The sequence below is a fragment of the Coffea arabica genome, chromosome 8e (genome assembly GCF_036785885.1).
Source record: "Coffea arabica cultivar ET-39 chromosome 8e, Coffea Arabica ET-39 HiFi, whole genome shotgun sequence".
Classification (NCBI taxonomy): domain Eukaryota; kingdom Viridiplantae; phylum Streptophyta; class Magnoliopsida; order Gentianales; family Rubiaceae; genus Coffea; species Coffea arabica.
In genome coordinates this window covers 39,355,186-39,370,514 of record NC_092324.1, presented here as the reverse complement: position 1 = coordinate 39,370,514, position 15,329 = coordinate 39,355,186, and the positions used below count along the sequence as shown (strand labels likewise).

At 35.1% G+C, this 15,329-nt stretch overlaps 2 protein-coding genes across 2 annotated transcripts; one reads left to right on the top strand and one right to left on the bottom strand.

The window, feature by feature from the left end:
• Window positions 1-5,093: 5,093 nt before the first annotated feature.
• LOC113704292 (DEAD-box ATP-dependent RNA helicase 15-like) lies at window positions 5,094-6,822 on the bottom strand. The gene is made up of 4 exons (XM_027226098.2): window positions 6,701-6,822; window positions 6,244-6,342; window positions 5,636-5,692; window positions 5,094-5,557 (listed from the first exon to the last, which is right to left on the bottom strand). Exons 2-4 carry the CDS (start codon window positions 6,328-6,330, stop codon window positions 5,345-5,347), a joined length of 357 nt encoding a protein of 118 aa, XP_027081899.2. The 5' UTR covers window positions 6,331-6,342; window positions 6,701-6,822; the 3' UTR covers window positions 5,094-5,344.
• Window positions 6,823-11,293: 4,471 nt separating this feature from the next.
• On the top strand, window positions 11,294-12,330 carry LOC113704760 (uncharacterized). Its single transcript, XM_027226634.1, has 3 exons — window positions 11,294-11,387; window positions 11,469-11,521; window positions 11,659-12,330. The coding sequence occupies exons 1-3, from the start codon at window positions 11,294-11,296 to the stop codon at window positions 12,328-12,330; spliced, it is 819 nt and encodes a 272-aa protein (XP_027082435.1).
• The last annotated feature ends 2,999 nt before the right edge of the window (window positions 12,331-15,329 follow it).

Genomic DNA, 15,329 nt, shown 5'->3' with positions numbered 1-15,329 from the left:
ACTTACAACATATATTCATGAGGGTACAAGTTACTTTCTTAAGAGTTAGTTCTTAATTAGTTATCTTAATTATCCAGCACAACTTCTATGTCATATAGTCTTTGTCAAGTTGTACTGGTCAAATATTGTTGGTCAAACGTCAACATCTGACAGATTGATAAATAGTACAAGTATGATAGACTTAAATAATTACTGAGAATCAAATATCAGATCATGCAAGTATGATAATCACTGAGAATTAAATAAAGTAGTTTGGCTATCAGCTGAAGTGTCTCACAAATAATGAATTCCAAAGTGTTGATAGCATTGAACTGTTTCGAATCTCTTGCCGTTTTGTTGACATAAGCTATAAACGAGGAATAGGACAAAAAACAAAGCAATGAAGTTGAAGGGATGTTGCATTATTGCTGCCTGTATTTTTCATTTTGGCATCGTTGATTCTAAAGCCTTTGTTGACAAAACATGCACATATCATTTTCACCGGGGAAATCATAAGGTGTGTATTGGCCACATTTAGAATATAGAATAGGAACAAAATTGTTGACACTGAATTAATTACTCGAATATCATATTGGTTAATCCAAACTTACATCGTACCGCCTGTGAGTCACATTACATTCAAACCACTATTTTTAAAAAGTTGGATTCTCGAAACATTACAAAATAATCTTAGAAATAGGAGGGAATAACATTTAACTGATCTTAGAAGTCAATTATTTTGCCATTCTCATTCTTATGGGGATCTTTTTTTTAAATTGGTTGGTGTTGGTGTTACTAATGCCAGGGCAATTTTCTTTTCAAATGATGGATTTACCCTTTATAATTGGACATTTTTTATTTTTACCATTGAAGGTTATATTTGACATTTTTGGAAGATAATTGTTATGACCAAAATGATTAATGACGTATTTTCTGAATGTCGCGCACCATTTTTGAAATAAAAGGAAAGGTGTTTAAACATGAGTTTTTTATTTTGGAAAATAAAGAAAAATGGCTTAAAATGGGATGCAATGGTTTGGGCCCAAAATAATAGCCTAAAAAATGGTTTTTAAAAAAAAAGAGTCGTCACTTGGTATCGAGTTTAGATTTACTAAATTACCCAAAAAAATGTTTTAAAAAAATTAAAATATATAAACCCTTTTAAACGACTCCAAATCTTTGAAAACGAGAGAAAAAGGTTCGGGAGTTGTGGTTGAAGAAAGGAAAGACAAAGATTTGATCGATTCAAATCTAAAGCACCCTTTCAACCTAACCAAGGTTAATTGCGAAATTTAGTAAAAAATTTTCGTAATCCAACCTCTAAACTTATCACATTTGGATCTATATAGATACAAACCTAAATCTAGAGGATATCGGGAGAAATGAAATGTTTCTTCAAAATTTAATTGGTACCAATCACATTAATTGTGAAACCCAAGAATAATCCCTTGAAAAAGTCACAAAAATGCAAAAGATGAGATTCGAAGAAAAGAAAATTATGATATATAGATAAATATACATGACCTAAAAAAGAGGAATGCAACATAACGGATACGAAAAACTAAAATTCATGAAACAATTTTCCTTCTTATAGAGGGATAATAGCGTGCTAAGGCTAAGAAGTCATACTCGCCTATTCCCATATTCGAAGGGTGACTCTTCTAATTTAGACAAGCAAATGGACTAACCTAACTTTCTAATTAGCTAAATGAAATGCAAGTTAAAATGATATGGTTTGCGTATATAGGGATAAGGGAATACTATAAGAGAACATATCATGCAAATGAAAATAAACTAAAATAGAAAAAATGCATTAGATGCAATAAATGTCACACCAAAGTATAAATCTAGCATGTAGATGGTCTAAGGGTCTAGTATTAGATTAACCCATTTCTATAAGTTCTTACTAGCGTGGACTAGTGAGAAATTGGGAAAAAAAGTCATAATTAGCATTGGACTAGTGTGGTGACATCATGAACTCATTATAAACACATAACACATAAAGTATATAGAGCACGTAAAGTACATAATCAAAACAAATAAACACATAAAGTACATAGAGCACGTAGAGTACATAGCACATAGACATAATATTTATATGCAAAACCCTAGGAAAAGTAAATAAAACACATAAGCACATAAACACACAAGTACACAAGCACATAAAAGCTAACTATTTCATTGGGAGCCCTAACTATAATTTAAAAGGGGAAATATAAGATAATAAACATATCTAACTTATCTATTATATTTATCTAACTAATTACAATTCTTGCAAAAATAAAACCTATCTATTACATTATCTATCTTATTATATTTCTTGCACAAGAGGATATAACCTATCTATTACAATATGGGCATTTAAATACCCTTCAAACAATCATAAGACTTAAATTAAACATATATAAAATGAATAAAAGTTTAAAATAAATAAATAAAAGAAAAACATGTAACACATACAAACATATAGGAGCGCATAAAAAGAATTTAAAGGATTATAGGGGTATCTCCCATTTAAATTAGCAGCTAAGTGAGGGGAAAGGAGAGTTGTCTATTTTTTCAAAATCAACAAACGGGTCAATGAACCAATTTAATTGACAATTAATTATTAAAGATAAATAAAATTAATTTAATAAATTAACACTCCAAACAATGCATAAAGAATCAAAAAGCCATGGGGAATCTTAATAATAAAATCAACAAAGATTCTTAGGGACTAAAATGAGAAAATCAAAAGTTATTGGGGGAAAAATATGAATTTATTAAAAATTAGGGGCTAAAATGAAAATTCTGCCAAAATAATTTTTACTACCCTATTATTCATAATATAATCAGATTTGAACTAATCAACCACCAAAAAATGATTTTGAGCCATCGAACCAAAAACTATTTGCATTAATTTCTAAAGTTGCCAAATTGAAAATCTAAATTTAGCAAATTTATTTAAACCCCAATTATGCTTAAAAAAATCAGAATTAATTCACCCAAAATATGCATAAAACATATAAATAGAGATCAAGATTTTAAAAGGAAGAACTTTATTCATTTTCACAATTTTTGGGCCATATCATAATTATGCAAATATTAAGGACCAAAAATGCAAATTTCTTATGACCTATTCGAAATCAAAACCTACTAAAATCCTACAACAGCATGAACGAACAGTGTCCTCTTTCTTTGCTCTTTTTTTTTTTAACAAAATTTTTCAGAAAACAAGATTCTTACACTTGATAAACGTGTCCCTTACCTTTGTATAAACCCAAAAGGAAAAATGGTCAAATTCGTCTCTAAACTTTTTTTTAATGTCAATTTAATTCTTAGTTTTTGTTTCCGGCCAATTTGATCCATAAACTTATATTATGGTTTCAATTAAGGATTTTTACGGCGGCGCAACCAAAAAAATCGATCAAACTCCTTATTAACCAATTAAACATGAGTATTTTAGGGACTTTAGATATCTCCTCCTTCTATTATCAACCTCCACCGTCTGCCACCCATCTCCTCCTTCTTCTCTCACCCCACCTTTCTTTTCCCTCCCACATTCTTCTCTTTTCCCTCCCTCTATTGTTTGCCTGTTCTTAGCCTGGTGGTTACTGACATGATAGAGGGAGGGGAAAGAGAGGTGGACTGAGAGAATGAGGAGACGGGTGGCATGCAGGCGAGGGAAAAAAACCATTCCTAGTGTTTGCCGGGTCTTAGCGAGGGAAAAAGACAAAAAGAAAAAAATCATAACAAAGAGAAACAACTCAGCTTCTTGGTTGGATCCAATGCCTAAATAGCGGGCCAGGCAATTAATTTCAAAAAATCTTGCGATAAGAAAGTCACCAGTATCACTCTCCTGGATCTGATGCTTAGCTGATTTTTCAGGCCCTTTTGCTACTGGTAAGTGGAGCAGCAGCTGCTACTTTACTTTTACTCTCATTTTTTCCCCCATTTTTTCTTTTGGTTGGTAATATTTTTGGAGGAGTAATTGGAATTGGGAGTTTTTGGTTTTTTTTGTGTGTTGGGGGGGTAGTTTGTTCCGGCAGGTGCACTCTGTCCCAAAACTGTACGCAAGTGTTTTGCGGCAATTTCTTCTTTTGCCGAAGTAATAAACAAAAAAAAATGCAGAACTCTTATTTGAGTTCTGTGTTTCCAATTAACTCGTTCATTAGATCTTTCCTTCAAATCCTGTTATCTAAATGGACACATGGTTGGATTACATTTATCCATTCTTTTCCTTAATCATCATTTGTTTCCCTGTTTGATCATTCTGAGATGAGAAAAACTAGTTATTGCGATTGGATTCCTTCAAGATGGAATTTTGCTGCTTAACCAACGACTTAAGCTAACTTGATGGCAAATGGTTCCCACTTCCCACAATCCCCAATCCCCCGAAGAGAAGGTCGGTAAATGGGATTTCAAAACTTTTAATTGTTTGGTGATGAATAAAGCGGGAAGAAGTCATGCCGCAATGGATTGAATATGAACCAGGCAAATTGTTCGGTAGGACCAGGCAAACACTAGGAATGGCAGGCATAATTACTGACATGATAGAGGGAGGGGAAAGAGAGGTGGGATGAAAAAGAGGAGATGGGTGGCAAGCGGTGGAGATTAATGATAGAGGGAGGAGATATCTAAAGTTCCTAAAATACCCCTATTTAATTGGTTAATAAGGAGTTTGATCGATTTTTTTGGTTGCGCCGCCGTAAAATTCTTAATTGAAACCATAACATAAGTTTAGGGATCGAATTGGCCGAAAACAAAAATTATGGATTAAATCGATATTAGAAAAAAGTTTAGGGACGAATTTGGCCATTTTCCCCAAATTTTTTGTAACTTTTTTCAAATTTACCCTCTCATTTAATTTTTTGGGATAATTTCAGATACCTCCCCTGAGGTTTCTGACAGTCTCACTCCCCTCCCCTGTGGTTTCAAAAATACCACAAACTTCCCCTAAAACTAAATAGGCAATGTCAAAGTAGACCCAATTTAAAAATACAAACAATAAAAAATGGGGAGCTGGAGAGAGAAACAACTGTATACCACAAATGCCCTTATTATCTTGCATTAATGAGCTAATCTCATATGAAGAAAAAGCAGGGAATTTAACAAGAATGAAACTTGAAGGGGTGTAAGTGAAACTAATGCATATTCATTAAGGTCTGAACATCAGTAGAATGCAATGGAAGGCAACGGCTCTTAACAATGCCTAGCCATTTTTAGCAACTATGCAATAAATGTTCTGCAAAACCTATATACAGAACAATTCACAAAGCAAATCAATCCAGCTTTTAATAGAAATATGCCTCCAGCTATTGTTCTCACAATTTTTTTTTTCAATCCAGAGCATCCGATCCAAAAGATTAAACCAATAGCATGTAAGCTAAGCTAGAAAAAATAGTAACAACAACCTTTCTTCCTGGGACATGCCAGAATGAATGCAGATAGATGGGAAATTACATTCCACAAGCAATTTGTTCAGCTCAGCAGCTCGGTTCACGCTTTTGACAAATATGACAACTTGGTTAAAGTCCAACGCATTAAGCAGGTCATTCAACTTCCGGTTTTTCTTGAGTTCACTCAACTTGATGTAATGCTGCCAATAGATATCATTGTGTAAAAGAACAGTTTCATACCAAGAGACACAAACTAATGACTAAGTTGATACACACACCTGTACAAGACCATGAAGGGTCAACTTGGCTTCGTCGTCCACATAGATTTCCATCGGCTGAAAGGAACAAATGTCACAGTAAAGCATATTAGGAGCCTTCTTGAAGGCTAATCGAATCCAGTACGTAATGAATGATGGATGAGTATCCCCTGAATTGATGTTCTTGTCCGTCATCGCCTCCTTGGAGATACTTTTATCAATCATACCAACTAGAAGTCACTGTCCCTTGACACGCAACTATGCAACTACAAAACTCTCCAGAGAAGCAACATTCCTACCCAAACCTCCTCCCCTTCTCCTGTACTAGAATTAACGAAAAGCTACCCCAGCCCAAATTTAAAAAAATATAAAATTTAATGACATGAAGGAAAAGCATACAACCCAACTGGAAAAGGATGGCTCCTAACTTATACTCCTTTAGACCTCAAAGAACCTATGGCATTTGCAACCCACCCACTCATGCCAAGGTAGTATCTGCAGTAGAGGATTGACAAACACAATACACATGGTAGTGCTTCAAATACTGCATTCTTGACTAGCTTGCAGAAAGCTCAAATAATGAAAAAGGAGACGTCAAAATTCAAGTAGAGCTAGCCACAGGACATTACATCTGGCATAAACTTCTTGCAAACTGGGCGGATCTCCTTGCTGGGTGTTGCTGAGAACATCATAACTTGCTTGTCATGAGGAGTCATCTTGAAAATTTCCTGCACATCTTGGTATGAGTGGGTGGGTTGAAGTTACTGAAGTTACAATATCAGTTATTGAAGTTACAGAAAATATTAGTTACAATATTAACCATCTTGCAACATTGGTTGCTGAAGTTACAGAGCAAGCATAAGCTTTCTAAGTACTGAGGTTTGGCATCTAACTATATCAAACAACCCAAGTCAGACGAGAAATATAGAATCAAGTAAGCATAATCTGGTAGAGGCTTAGCAAACCAAGTCACATGACAAACCAGAAAATCATATTAAACATGTATCAAGCTTACACAAACAACAACCAAATCATCATAAGCTGCCAAGGAAAATTGAAACAGTAAACAAAATCTTAAACACTGACCTGGTACAAGTTTAACGAGCTAAGAGACTCTTCATCAAAGGTTAGAATCAAGAGCTTTGTTTGCCAACCATCATCTTTTTTGCTATATCTCAACAATGGCTGGAACAGAGTAAGTTTACTGATCTATATGTACCGCAACTTTGAAGCTGTTATGTCAATCACCACATGGCGCCTAAGTTTGGCGCCATTTTGCTGAAGGCCCTTTCCTATATTGGTTGTTAGGATTCTAATTTATCGTTAATTACATTAATTGTGTTTATAACTAACTTAACTAAATTTTTCTAGATAATCATGAAATATTAGCAAACTTGTGAGGGTATTTAAGTCTTTTTGGCAATGATGATGTAAGAAATGGGACCCAATATTTTGACAAGGGAGGTTTGTAATATTTTTGAAACCACAGGAAAGGGGAGTGAGACTGTCAAAAACCTCAGGGGAGGTATCTGAAATTATTCCTAATTTTTTTCGATAACGTAAGTACCGTGCATAGCATGAATATTCACACTCGTTTATAATTATGCAAAAACTTGTGTAGATTTGATCTACAATCTCACACGTAGACCACTTGGTCTACATTAAGCCACATCATCAATCATAATTCTTTGTCCACATATATCATCTTCCCTCATAAAAGCTAACCATGGTTAAAATTGTTGCAACACTAAAACTCCCAAGCTCACGTTCCGGACACGGTCTTCCCATCATAGCGAAGTGTCGAATATTTATTTAATCTAGGCGCCTCTGTCATCAAAACCACAGCCATTTTCACAATCAAATTTTGGGATCCACGAACTATAAGCTTCTCATATTAGTCTTACAAGTTCTATTAAAATCCTTTTCTTTTTTTTTTGTTTTTTGCCTTCCTCTGATGATTTGACCAGCATTTAACGGCTCTGGTGAGTTGTGGCCAAGCTCCGAAAAATCCAACTATTTTCAACATCACTGGAAAAGCAGGAATGGAAGTTGCTGTGAAAAGTGAAAACAAACAAATTTCACCTACTCAAAAAATAATAATCATCTATACAATAATAAAGCCTTTGCAAGTAGTTAATTTGGTGTTAACTTTATGTGTTTCCAAATTTATCTTTATCTCTATTATCCATCAACTCTTATCTATACAATATATAAAGGGAGAATTTCAAAATTTACCTTTATCTCTATTATTCATTAACTCTTATCTATACAATACATAAAGAGAGAGCATCACTGTGTGGTATAACACACAGTGTCATTCTTTAAAATTTATAATATACCCTTAATTATAAAGACAAATTTGTCTCAACAACAGACAGTTATTTGAATCAACAGATAATTATCTATTCAATTGTCAACTACCTACAATTTTCTCGGGCTAATTCGAGAATCTTCTTTACTTCTAGAATATTCATTTCGCGTATGATTATCTACATTATAATGAATTTGATCCATAAAATTCATAAAAAGTTTTTTAAATAGATAATTGTGATAAATATTTTTTTTTTGTTAATTGCACACATGTTAAAGTGTGCGTCAAGTACTAGTAATAATAAAACCACTATTTACCTCCCTAGATCCAATCACAAAATGTCAATGACAAAATCAAACAAACATGGTAGCTTAAAAAATAGAAAATTAGCCCACTAAACTAACAAATTTACACAAAAAACAAAAAATAACCAATATATATCTTGATGTAAAAAAAAAGAATAATAGAGCAAGGATTGACAGAGAAGGAGTTGCAGAAATGAGACAAAGAACAAAGGCAAAAGGCGGGGTTTGTCGAAATGGAAGAAGAAAAGAGAGATGATTCCTAATTGTTGTCCATGAAAAATGTGTTTGGGGAAATCAATGGATTTGGTTATGTGTGGGCAAAAAAATAGGAGGTATAGGAACTGTTTCATTGGCGAGGGGAAGACAGAAGAGATGAGAGGCAGCAGAGTGAGAGGGTTCATGAAGGGAGAGCTCATTTAAACAGGAAATGAAGGCCTTGTTCAATGAAAAAGTCAGATCTGAACTTTTGAGACACTGTAGAAATTTTGGCGATGATGGAAGACAAGAGGAATACTCTTTAATTCTGATTGGACTTTACCGTTTAGAATGGACTTTACCATTTTGAATGGATCAAAATTTGGTGAATTCTTTAGAGGGCGAAAAACCTCAGCGGCCACTAAATTATTGTCTGGATCATGTTTTGGCCATCGAACTATTTTTCGTCAATAATTGGCTATTAAACAACTTAATCAGTAAATCGCAGACCATTTCGTCAGTAATTGCTCTTAATTTCTAAAATTAGCATTACACGTGACAAAGCGCAGGGGCAATTTTGTCCGGCAATTTACTGACCGTTTATTTACATAAACCCATCAACTGAAAAGAAAAAAGAAGTGCAAGCCAATTAAACTAACTTTCATTCTCAAAATTGTTGTAAATAATCTGGGAGCTCAAGCTTAGGGTTTTGAAGATCGAAGAGAAGGGAAAATCGTGGTGAATCTATGGATTGGATCATCAGGAGAAGATACATCGACATTGATCCATATGAAATTTACATTAAGTTTTTTTTTGTGAAAAATCATGTAAATGAACTGAAATTATAGTTTAACCTAAAAGTAATGGGTGTACTACTCAAGTTTATCTCTGACATCGAAGGTGCTTACTTGTGGGTTGTGAATATGTAGCAGTATTATGGGGTTTAAATGTTAGGGTTTTCATCCAACTGTTAGTTGTAAAAGTGACAAATTTTGAACTATATTACATCAACAAGTGTTTTTTCAGCCTTGTTTTTTCAAATGAAGTGATTCCTTTTTTTCCCATTTCATTGCAGTGCCTAATTCTAAACTATTCAGTATTAGAATGTTTCACTGTGGTAGATTTAGTGGGCATCGGTATAAAACATACGTTGGTGGTGAAATAGATTATGTTGATGTGTGTAATGCGGAGAGAATGTCTGTCCATGAGACAAATGCCATGGTTGAGGAATTAGGACATCATGGTTCAATGCTCTACTATTACTTTGAACCTGGGAGTGATTTGAATAAGGGATTAAGAGAGTTACAAGGAGATGCAAATATAAATGTAATGTTCAAATGGGTGTATGAGCACAAACTGATAGATGTTTACTGTGACCATAGGTCAATACATGAAATTCTTGAAATCCAGTCAAATTCCCCACTGTTAGGTAGTAAAAAAAAACAAGGGTTGTAATTGAAGAAATTGATGAACATGACAGTGGAGTTGTAGATGAACATGGCAGTGGAGTTGTAGAACTTGATCAATAATTGGTCGTTAGAAAAAATCTTTTTGGTAGCTCTTTTGTTAGTGCAAATATGACTGCCCCTGGACCAACAATAGGAGGTGCAAGTAGAGGTAAAGGTGTAAGAGTAAGTGTTGTCATTGAGGAAGAAGCTAATGGGATTGGTGTAAAGAGTGGGAGTATGGGAGATAAAGCTGATGTGAATGCAAGGGAAGTTGAAGAAGATGATAAAGATGACAGCAGCTCGAAAGGGAAGCATTTCATTGATGACGAAGAGTTTTGCAAATATGATCAGATGCTTGGGAGTGAGAAACCAACTCCTACAGTTGAAATTCCCCCTCCTATTACGAGGAGAACTATTGTATCTATACTCCATGAGAGCTAGGATATAAATGGCTTGGAAAGTGGTACACATGGAAGTGGTCAACATGATGCCCAAGCTGAAAAACAATCACAGGCAACTGATGGAGCATCTGGTGGTAGCAAGAGAGCCAAGAAAAAGTATGCTAGAAAAACAACAAGAGGGAAAAGAAAGTGGACAGCAAGAAGGGAGATGACATTATCAGCATAGGCTGACCATAACACATCTTCACAGGCTGCTCAGAATACATCACAGGCAGCTGCTAAAGAAATGCAAGAAACTGATGATAAAGATGTGTTGCATGACAACATGATGGAAGATGACCTGCATGGCACTGATGGTTCTTCTGATGAAGATGATGAAGTGCTGAAGGGAATATAATATGTTGACTTCAATGTTGAAAAGGACATGAGAAATCCACATTTCCAGGTTGGGATGCGATTTGTATCATCAACTGAGTTCAAGGCCGCAATCTAGAATTATTCTATTACTAATAGCAGACCTGTTTAGTACTACACTAATGAAGAACTCAGAGTAAGGGTAAGGTGCAAGGATCCAAGCAACTGGGAGTGTTATGCTTCTCAAGAGAAGGCACTTGGGTCGAATGATTTGGTCATTAAGACCCTTTATGATGTACATGAAAACTGCAATCATGCTTGGAAAATAAAATGGTGACTGCTAAATGGGTTGCTGAGAGATACAAGGACAGAATTAGGGCCAATATGAACATTCCAGTCCATTCTTTGAGGCAGACAGTGTATGAGGAGTACAAGATATAAATATAAAAAATAATAGCTAGAAATGCTAGAGGTATAGCTGTTGACAAAATCAAAGGTTGTGCAGTTGAATAGTATAAGCATATTTGGGAATATTGTGAGGAGATTAAGAAGACTCACACTAATTCTGCCATGGTAGTCGAGTTCACCCCATTTAGAGATCCAGGTTCGAATCCTAGGTTCATGAGGTTGTACTGTTGTTTGGGTGCATTAAAGAAAGATTCAAAATGTGTAGACCTGTGATTGGACTTGATGGTTGCCACATAAAAGGCCCTTACCCTGGTCAACTTTTATCAGCAGTGGCAGTTGATTCCAACAATGGTTGGTAACCTATTGCTTGGACCATAGTGGAGAAGGAAGCTACAGTCCAGTGGAAATGGTTCTTACAACTTCTCCAAGCAGATCTGGAAATAGATAAACAGTATCACTACACTTTCATCTCTGATCAACAAAAGGTAAGGATCTTATTATCCATCATTTGGTGTGAGGCTTGTGGCTACTTGAAGCAATAATTCATTTCTTTTTGGTACAGGGATTGGACAGAGCATTATCCGATGTGCTACCCAACTCTGAGCATGAATACTGTGTGTAGCACATGTATCGAAATTTCAAGAAGAAACATCCCGGAAAGGCACTTAAAGGGATGCTACAGTCAACAGTTAGGAGCAGCACAATTGAGATGTATAAGAAAGCTGCTGAGGACTTGAAAGAGTATGATAGTGAAGCATACAAGTGGATGGAGAAGGCTCCTCATCCGATGCATTGGTGTAAGGCTTACTTTTCTCCTCACACTAAATGTGACATGATTGTCAATAATCTATGCGAGTCTTTCAATTCACATATACTAGAGGCCAGAGATAAACCAATTATATCTTTATTGCAGAAGGCTAGAGAACTGATGATGGAAAGAATTCAAAAAAGAAAGGCTGCCATGACTAGATATCCACACTCAACTGGTCCTTTGATTAGAAAAATTATTGAGGACAGAATTGAAGAGTCTTTCCAGTGGTTCCCACAATTCAACGGGATTGATGGTTATCAAGTAAAGTGCCCAAGGAATTCCCAGTTTGCTGTGAATTTGAAAAAGAAGAGTTGCACTTGTCGAATTTGGGAATTATCTGGTTTACCTTGTACCCATGCCATTGCAGCAATTAAGCAAACTGAGAATGATCCACATGAAATGATTGCGGAATGTCACTACAAAAGGTTATTTTTACAGGTTTATAATAATGTCTTGCAACCCATCAGTAGCCAACTACTGTGACCTGAGTCTAGCACTCTTCAACTCGATCTTCCAATTTCCACTGTCCAACCTGGGAGGCCAAAAAAGGCAAGGAAATGAGATGAGACAGAGGGAAAGAACCATGGAAGAAATCTTAGAAAAAAATGTCACTATGCATTGCAGAAAATGTGTTAAAACAGGGCACAATGCTGCAACATGCAAAAAGGTGACTGAGCACCAAAAATCTGGTCAGCCAAAAAAGAACAAACAACCTGTAAGGATACATACAGCTTGTATTCTAAATGTTTTACATGTAGTCTCTAATCAATTCAACTTCTATTTGTACAAGGTTTCAATAAGAAAACAGCAAGCAAAAGTAGTCTAGTCATATGGTTTAGAGACCCAACGACAACAGCAATAGCAACAGCAAACTCCATTAGCTAACCAACCAATCGCATCTGCGACTCAGCAATCAGATCTAATGTCCCAACACCCAACTCCACCACTTCAGCAGTCAATACCAGTAGCCACCTATTTCAACAGCCAATACCAGTAGTTCAACAACCAAATCCAGCAGCTACAAGTTCTAGATCTGGCATGAAATTCAACAGAAATGGTAAACAGCCCTTGACTGATGCTGACACACTAAACCAAGATTTCCCCTTTCTTTCTCTTTGATGGTTTAATGAAAATTGAGGTAAACGGTCAGTAAATTATTAAACAAAATTGCCCTTGCACTTTGCCACGTGTAATGCTAATTTCAGAAATTAAGAGCCATTACTGACGAAATGGTCACATGTTTTCTGATAAATTGTTTAGTGGCCAATTATTGATAAACAATAGTTCGATGGTCAAAATATGATCCGGACAATAGTTCAGTGGCCGCTGAAATTTTTTACCCTTCTTTAGAATATAGCTCCTTTAAAAAAAAATCCATCAAATATTACTCCTTAGAATGCGTGTATCCACCTGTACCCGTTGTGCCACGAGAAATATTTAATAGATTTTTTTTGAAAGCAGCCATGGTTTAAGGAATTCGCCAAGAGCCATTTAGAATTGGAATTCAGCAATAGAAACCATGATGTAGCTTAAATTAGACCACAAGGTCTATATGTGGGGTCATAGTCCGGGTTTATCCAAATATTTGCCCTACAATTGTAGTCCAAGAAGTGCACCCAAGCAAATTATTTCCGTCGTACTTTCTATTTTATAATGTCTTAAAATATTTATTCGATTGAAAAAATTAAAGTATCTTTTAGATTCTCACTTTGATACAGTCCCTTCATCTAATCATATGCATGTTATCATTTAAATTTAAAATTTAAATTTACGAGAATAAAATTAAAAAAAGAAACACAAATATCAGAATCAAATTACTATTTTTAAAAGATTGGATTCCTGAAACTAAATAATTAGAATTCGTACCGTACCGATCACGTTAAAGTTATCTCAATAATGGTTGTCATACTCATAGTGTACCTGCCACGTGAAAGTTAATAAAATATCAGATGAGAGTCATGAGACAAGTCTTCTTGTCAACAAACTCTTATTCATCCCGTCGGCGGAGAAATAGAGTGATGATGGAGTGAGAGTAGGGTTGCAAATGAGCCGAGTCGAGTCGAGTTTTGAGCTAATCGAGCTGAGTCTCGACTGAATTTTACCAAGCTCGAGCTCGAGCTCGACGAGCCGGCAATTTTCAAGCTTGAGCTCGACTCGAATCAAGTCGAGCCGAACTCGAAAAAAATTAAAAATAATTATTTTATTTTTAAAAAAATAAATAAAATAATTTTTTTCTTAATAAATAAAAAATATTAAGGATATATACGTAATTTTACTATGAAAATAAAAAATAAAAAATATATATATAATATACGTATTTTTATTATTAAATAAAAATAAAAAAAATAAAAAATATATATATATATATACTCAAGCTCGCGAGCCGGCTCGCGAGTTAACGAGCTTAATATTCTGAGCTCGAGTTCGACTCGAGCCGGCTCGAGCTCGATATTAATCGAGCTTGACTCGACCGCTCGCGAGCGACTCGATTCGTTTGCAGCCATAAGTGAGAGACGCGCACTAACACGAGCAAAGTGCTGCAGTTTGTGGTTAAAAAATTAACTGGCTCATCAAAGATGCACAACGCGCCTGGCAAGGAGTGTGGCCCTTAAACATGTAAACTAAACAAACTAATAACCATTAGATAACATTAATTAAAATTAATTCAAAATCCTGGAGATAAAAAGGTTTGTTAGAAATTGTATTTGTGATGTAAGCAAATAATTTTTGACTAAATAATGGCTATTCAAACAAACTTAATACCCTTGTTTTATGCAAAACACTATTCACTTCCTCATGATTATTAACTCGTATTGATCTACAACTGGCAGCTCATTCTGGAAGATCTAAGTTGATTGTCAAGTACTTTTTTTTTACTATAACGATAACATTTATATAACATAATCTATTCTACTCTACATAGAGGGGGAGTCTAAAGAGATTGTATAAAGAGTTAACAGGTTTACGGATTCGACTAGATCAAAGGGGTGAACTGACATCTTTTTTGAATTTTTTTCATTATAGGTGAGTTTCGAAATCTCGACTTCCAATCCAGAGAGGGACTTAATCCCTTTTTTTTTGGTGGTTGATTGTCAAGTTCTTGCTGGAGTAAATTATCTCAATTTCGATCTTGAGATCCAAGAATTCAGCTGAATGATTACTCATTAATAATAAAATAAAGACAGCCGATAATGGTCAAACCAGGCCATATTAATGCTTAGTGACAACTCATGATCATTCTGAAATGTAAATGCGTCCGATCAAGCACTAAGACAATTAGAATTCGAGCTTCTTAATAACAATTTAACAGAAAGAATACACTCTAAATGACACTGCATAGCACGTGATAAGCAGCACTTTTATCAAGAAGATCTTATTAAAATTATTTTCCAGCATGCCTGCGTTCACATCTTACTCTTACAAACCAGCAATTAGAATACTTTGAGGACTAACTCCATTTGACGTCTCTAAACTTGTATTAC

Coding starts and splice junctions, on each gene's coding strand:
- LOC113704292 (XM_027226098.2), bottom strand. CDS start 6,330: ATGACTCCTCATGACAAGCAAGTTATGATGTTCTCAGCAACACCCAGC. Junction 5,693..6,243: donor GCAAGAAGTTTATGCCAGAT/GTAATGTCCTGT, acceptor TGTTCCTTTCAG/CCGATGGAAATCTATGTGGA. Junction 5,558..5,635: donor CCCTTCATGGTCTTGTACAG/GTGTGTGTATCA, acceptor ATCTATTGGCAG/CATTACATCAAGTTGAGTGA.
- LOC113704760 (XM_027226634.1), top strand. CDS start 11,294: ATGTGTAGACCTGTGATTGGACTTGATGGTTGCCACATAAAAGGCCCT. Junction 11,388..11,468: donor GGCAGTTGATTCCAACAATG/GTTGGTAACCTA, acceptor TTCTCCAAGCAG/ATCTGGAAATAGATAAACAG. Junction 11,522..11,658: donor TCATCTCTGATCAACAAAAG/GTAAGGATCTTA, acceptor TACTGTGTGTAG/CACATGTATCGAAATTTCAA.